This window comes from Pseudomyrmex gracilis, unplaced genomic scaffold (genome assembly GCF_002006095.1).
Source record: "Pseudomyrmex gracilis isolate BER0280 unplaced genomic scaffold, ASM200609v1 scaffold_598, whole genome shotgun sequence".
Taxonomy (NCBI): Eukaryota; Metazoa; Arthropoda; class Insecta; order Hymenoptera; family Formicidae; genus Pseudomyrmex; species Pseudomyrmex gracilis.
The window spans coordinates 1632-8587 of record NW_018021182.1 but is presented as its reverse complement, the minus strand read 5'-3'; the positions used below and the strand labels follow the sequence as shown (position 1 = coordinate 8587).

Below are 6956 nucleotides of genomic sequence, written 5' to 3'. Positions count from 1 at the left end.
TGGTGTCGAATAAATCTGTGTCGAATCGAGCGGTGTCGAATCGTACTGTGGTCAATAGAGTATCACCCGGAAATAACACATGCTCATAGAAAGCATCGCAACAAGCTCGGTGCAATACTGGGTAACAAGAGATACAAATACAGATACATAATTGCACCTTTAATATCCAGTGTGCGTACTAAGCAAGAGAAAGGTATACCGCGTAATATGACGTTAAACGATCGTAAGATCAAGTACGCGCACTAGACGATCCCAACGAACTTGTCAACCGTCTGCGATTGCTAGACGCATCCCGTCAGGCGGGCAACAATGCTCATGACAACAAAATCCTGTCGATCATCGAGGAACTGCGCAAAGCGGGATTCATTATAAATTAAATAGCGTGTCGGCGTTAGAGTCAGTCAGTCGTGTGCGCGTCATCATGCGAATCAACAAATTTGGGATATCGCTCGGAACACATGGAGCGTCTATGTATTATTATGAGAGAGAAACAATACTGCGTAATACCGTTCTCTGTTTTGTCGGTTCCAGTTACGATGCAAGGTCGCGTAAGATACTGCATGTAGCGCACCCTGATACCGACACTGACGCCGCCAAGAAACGATATGTAGATATGTGTGGTACGAGTGTGAATGAATGGCAAGAGACACGTGAGAAAAAAATTATTGCATTGCAGCAGGATGTGCAAGCGTTGCGCGACGCTATAAAACACATTCAGCGTACACTTCAATATCTATCAACCCAAAATAACACGACTGACACGCCGGAGTAAACATATAGTAAGACAATTATGGCGACAAATCGTTCTACAATCAAAAAACAACGTCTCGTAGAAGAATTGCATGCTCCGGCAAGAAGAAATTTTCCCCGTAGACGCGTTATCGTACGCGGGTACGATGATCTCTGGCAAGCGGATGTGGTAGAGATGCGTCCGTATTCGCGCTTCAACAGAGGCTACCACTACATACTTACGGTTATCGATGTGCTGAGCAAATACGCGTGGGCCATACCACTTAAGAGTAAGAGTGGATATAATGTCGCCAAAAGTTTTGCAGGAATATTTCGGAATAACAAACGATGTTCAAACAATTTGCAACCTGACCGTGAAAAGAAATTCTACAATCTAGATGTGCAAACACTGATGACGAAGCATAACATTAATCATTATTCCACATATTCTGTTATAAAGGCTTCAATTGTAGAACGATTCAACCGTACGTTGAAGAACGACATGTGGGAACAATTTACACTTAAAGGAACTTACAAATGGATCGACATATTACCGCGTTTTCTTATGAAGTACAACGCAAGAAAACATCGAACTATCGGTATGCGACCTATCNATGTTACCCCAGCAATCGCCGAGAAGCTTTTAACCACGGTGTACAGCAATGTCAAGATCGCAGGGCCAGCACGATTTAAAGTAGATGATACGGTCCGTGTGAGCAAATTTAAAACAGTATTCGATAAAGGATATACGCCAAATAGGACGACCAAAGTATTTAAAATCAATAAAATACAAACGGCCTATCCTGTGACGTATCTGCTTGAGGATTCACGCGGACAATCTGTTGCTAGAGAATTCTATGAATACGAACTGCATCGCGTTGCGCAAGAAAAGTGGTGCGCATGGTATTGCGGAAGAAAGGTGACAAGGTTTACGTAAAGTGGCTAGGATTAGACAAGTCATACAACTCTTGGATAGATAAAACTAATGTATTGTAAACACACTATATACAGAATTTATATTTATATACAACATATGTACATAATTATTACACATATTAAATGACAATATACATCTAATCTATATTATACACGGTTTTTTTGTGGTATTTTGTAATATCCCCATGATAACGTTTCGGTAGAATCGGGTACCATGTACCGATTATCGTTGTACGGACTTAGAGCAAGTTGTGATTCGGACACAGTGTATACTTCGTGTAACTTTGATCGTATACATGACTGTCAACAAATCTTTTCGATTTCATCATTCAAACATTGTTTGTAATCGTCAAACATTAATGTTAACGCTACGATGCTACTCTTTACACCTTTGGCCTTTTTCGTGTCTTTCTTTCTATCTACCTTTAATTCATACATTTTCGCTCTAAGTCCGACGAATTCAGTCATTATCATTCCGTTATTTTCATCCTCCATCAATCCTGGAACCTTTTTGTTTACGCGTGGCATACTGTACACGTCATCAGTCGGATAATCACTCGTGTCGAATCGAGCGATGTCACGTTTCAAGATATCGTACACGTTCTCGCATTCGATGAAATAAATGAGACTGTCTGTGANGGTGTACATAATTTTACATTTTTCTTGGTACAGAGGTGCCATGTAATCGTGGTGAAATTCACACAAACACGTCTTAGATATGTCTAATAGACACATTCCTACGTAGATCGGTTTGTTGAATTTCACTTCGAGTTTACGCAATTCAATCGCAATAAAATTTTCAGAAAAGACGATTCGACTATAAAAAGTTGGTTGGGAGATCAGATTGGTGCTTCCGCACTATATCTTCCATCCTTCTTTGTTACGAGTTTTACGTCTACATGGTTCAGCACATTTTCCATAGTTTTACCAAACACTGCGTTATTCATCAATTTGTACAAATTTTTCTCAAAGTCGTTGGTAGCGAGCGTTCGAAATTGTGTGTTTACTTCGATGTAACTGCGAAGCCACGGAGATTGCGCAAATTGTAATATGCGGTGGATCTTTGTAATACAAAGACCGTGTTGCACACATTATTGCAGGGCACGATAGTGAATAATATAACGCGATTTATCGTGTAGTGTTGCGAGCAGCTTCTCCTGTCGCGTGCCAGGCGGCTTATCGCGCGTCGGGCAGAACGGTAGGTCAACGTGCGCGTCATGCAGTTTGCGAGGATACTCGAGGTTGCTTTCAAAGATGTAACCAATACCTGAGGTTGCTGTCACAGACATCACGTCGACACTCCAGATGTTGTCTACTTATTGGAATGCGGCATACGGTAATGGCTGACACATTGCTCAGCCGTACAAGCTATTTATATCAAAGTACATAAGATACGACGTTGGTTTTGATGAGTCGTATGTCTGCATGTACTTGTTATTAGCGTGCGCGTATCTTGTGCTGCACTGGCTAAGACCACAGCGTATACCCTGTTTGATAAACATAACTATATCAACATCTGTGAGCAGGTCGAACGTTATGCCTGTGTGTTTCAGCATAGCGTCTCATGTGTAACCGGGTAAAGTAAAATAATACGCGAGATCTAATCCGTAACTTCAAATACAACTTTCTCGAAAATTCTCAAATATATCGGCCAATAATAAAACATCAATTTTCAAATATAAATCGCTGTATTCACCTAATGTACGTATAGAAAATCGTTGCCAGATGTATACAGCGTGTGCATATTCACTTTAAGATATCGTTTCACTGGTCAAAGAACTGTAAAATGACTTGCGCAGTGGTAAACGCTGCTCTTGCAACTTGTCAACACAGTCTATGTATTCGTATGACAAGATCCCTTTACGCGTTAATAATTCAAAGTTTTCGACGGATGAATTTCTGAATTGTGATTGTACAATTTTCAACTTGTATTTATGAAGAAACAATGCTAGTTTATCGAGACTAGCGCTGAGAAAATTGTACAAATCAATGAATCGCAATTCATATATATTGGTTGACTTTTGTAAGTGTTTTTTTCCGGTTGCGTCATGTTTTTGGAAAAGGATATATATCTCTTCTTGTTAATAGGGAGAACTGTAACTTTTCCTTCAAACGCAGTTGCAACCTCTTTAATAATAAAGTGCGCATCGTAACCGGATATATTGTAAAAAATTACTGGGATATCGTGTGAATCTTTATAATTTAAGTTGCGGTTGGAGTGCGCGGGACCTCTGTACCGACCGGTTATATGACAATGATCGCGAACTTTTATATCATCTGCTGCGAATGGTTTGTTGTGATCGGGGAAGATGAAGGACTTCGGTGAAGAATAAGATTCTTGTAATATAAACTGGCGTAGTTTATTACTATATTCTGTACAGTTAACGCACGCTTTACACTGGCACCTAGCCGTTGCTATACTGCGGTAAACTCTCCGGATGGACTCGGAGCCACACAGTATTCAACAGCTACTCACGATCTGTCTGTCGTTGCTTGCGATTAATCTTTTAAAGGGATCGATCGTGTCCACTCAGCAACTCAGCGACCTAATTGCTACTGCACGTATGCCGCTGACATTGCGTGCTGCGTCTGTATTCTACTTAATATTACGCTTAACAAGCAGATTTTATTTACGAGGAAATGCTGCTTGTTACCTTTTTAAAACAAATTCGGGTCGATTGAGCAATGACGCGTACCTCCCGCAATTGCTCAATGGCCCGTACGAAACTAAACTAAACCTCACTAAATTTCACAACATTTCTCCCCTTCTTGAAAGAAGGAAAATGTATCGCCATTTTCCGCTTATTACACTAAAATTCGGGTACCGCGTGCCCGATCTGTCGAGTACTTGGCTTTAGATCCCGAAGACTGAACATTTCTCGTCTTTCTTGGAGTTTCCTCCTTCGTAATTAAAAACAGAAACTCACGATTGTAACAATACCCAAGGTTACGCTTACCAAAGTCGGAAGAATAAAGTGCGGCTGCTTATAAAACGTGTAATCAGCAAGATCATTTTCTTCCGTAAGTTGCGTCGCAACTGCACCTTGTTCCGTGTTACGTCTTCCAGTTCCATGCCGTTATTATTCACATGTTCCCTTTTTCTTGGTGCCGTGATATTAAAACGCGGTAAGAACGTATTTATTCCTACGCCCTTAACTACTTGATTAGTTCGCACTATGATACTTGCTGTGGTCAACTCGCATTGCTCCGGCAGCTCTATTTCTCTGACTCCGGATATGACCTCTATTCTTTCCGACTTATTTTCGCACGTAACCCGCAAAGTTTCTTTTTTCAAAATTGAGAACAACCATACGCGCGCCTTTGTTAATCGTACCCAAATAGTTTGGTTAGAAACCATGTGGTCGATTTCACAGTCTTCGTATTTACCATCCTCGTTTACAAACATTTGTAACTCGCAGGGCGTTCCCTGCGAGAATCGATACATTGAATCCACATTTTTACACACATAATGATCTTGTACGCTTATACAATTATTCCACTGTGTTTCACTAAGTATAAAGTACGTTTGACGATTTGTGTCAATCGCTACTACCGGGTGCTTGACTCGCACCGCCGCGAATACGTTGTCCCGTTCATGTACTGGTAAGGGTATTACCCTGTACACATTGTAACTACCGGAATTGATCAATGGAAACTTAACAACCGTAAATATATTTGAGTCCTTGCAATAGACACTAACCGTGACAAACCTTTTACTTTCTAACCAGTTTTCTAGAATCACAGCAAAAGGAAAACGCAGGTCTCGCATGAACTGATTGTTCGCCTCCTTCAGGCTATGTATAATTTGCTCTAGTGGCACCACTTCTAATTTTGCAAATTTAGTGTGCACGTCGGTAACGTACTCAATTATTCCTTCGGCATCGAGTTCCATTTCCGATAGTAAACTGCCCAGCTCAAGGAAATAGTCCCTCAGCTCTTGTTGTTGTGCGTAGTCATCAACTTTCTGAGTTATTTTCTCTACTGCTTCACGCAGCTTATTCTCATTTCTTTCTAGAATATTTTCTACGTCGTCTACGTGAGCAATCGTGGCATTAACTACTTGTAATTGAGTTTTTATAGTATGCTGCAACACGGCCTGTTTACTTCCTATCAATTGCAGCTGCTCCGAGATCATTTTCTCGTCTTCTGCATTCATAGTGCCAAATAACACTTTGGCCACGGAACCGACTGCGTTCACTAGTCCCCTCCGACTGCGCGTCGATGTTCCTACTATCATTTATATTCTTCCTACTAACGTACTGACCTTGAATTTCCTGTGCCGTAACTCGCCAGAAAAACTGTCGCAGAACTCCTTATTATTACTAAATATCTTCTCATTGTCGCACAAATCTCTAGAACTATCCAACATTTTCTGCAATTGTTCTAGCCTACTATATATAGAAGTTACGTCTAGTCTTATTGCGAGCTTCCTTTCCTTGGAAGAACGGTACATCTCGCCCTGTTTTTCGAAATATATGCCAGGATTATGTTGGAACCTTTGAATCCTGAATTCTTGTCCTTGGGTCCCATCCCACGCATTACATACGGCAATTTTAAACAGTAAAATTTTTATCTTGTAAGATAATATTTACATTATTTCCTGCAACGTCGTATTCCTACGCTGTGTTGCCTATACATATTTCACTTTAGTCGCGGAGTAAACTGACTCGACTACGATTTCATTCGAGTTTAATTTTAATTTCTGGTGTCAAATTTATGCTAAACCGCGAATTTCTCTACTTTCCCCTTTCTTTCGGAACGGATTTTTCGAAACTTTACACTTCACCACCGAGTTAGTTCTTCGCCAGCCTTTGCGAACAACGGAAAAAATTTTTTTTTTATTAATTTTTGTTATTATACACATCTTAACAATGGCATCTTTATGTAGTTGATACGGATGCGCGGGTCGACCATCCGGGTCCCTCTGTGTTACTTGTTGGCTCGGTCTTCAATTTGGAGGTGAAGACTAGGCCAACTCCTGTGAAACTGTGAGTGATGGTGATAGTGACAGTGACTCGCGGGTCAGTATTACGAGCGCGGCTACCATTGTCGTGCTCCGAGACTCTGCGGATATCAACATTGAGGACCACGACTCTGCCTTGCCGGAGCCGTCCGTGTCATCTTCAATCGTCACTGTGACGGTCACCGACTCCGAGGATGAGGTGGTAACCCCGGAGCCAAAGGACTATTCCCCGGCCTCTCCAGATCCCGACGTGGTGTGCCTGGGTCCCCCCTTGTCGCCCGATCCTTCCGTTGTAACTATTTCTGACTCGGAGTGAAGCGGATTGGTA

General features: G+C 41.4%; 1 protein-coding gene across 1 annotated transcript; it reads right to left on the bottom strand.

Annotated features, from left to right (window-relative positions):
• Nucleotides 1–4618: 4618 nt before the first annotated feature.
• Nucleotides 4619–5821, bottom strand: LOC109861140. Its single transcript, XM_020440654.1, has one exon. It carries the CDS (start codon nt 5819–5821, stop codon nt 4619–4621), a length of 1203 nt encoding a protein of 400 aa, XP_020296243.1.
• Nucleotides 5822–6956: the final 1135 nt, after the last annotated feature.

Coding starts and splice junctions, on each gene's coding strand:
- LOC109861140 (XM_020440654.1), bottom strand. CDS start 5,821: ATGAATGCAGAAGACGAGAAAATGATCTCGGAGCAGCTGCAATTGATA.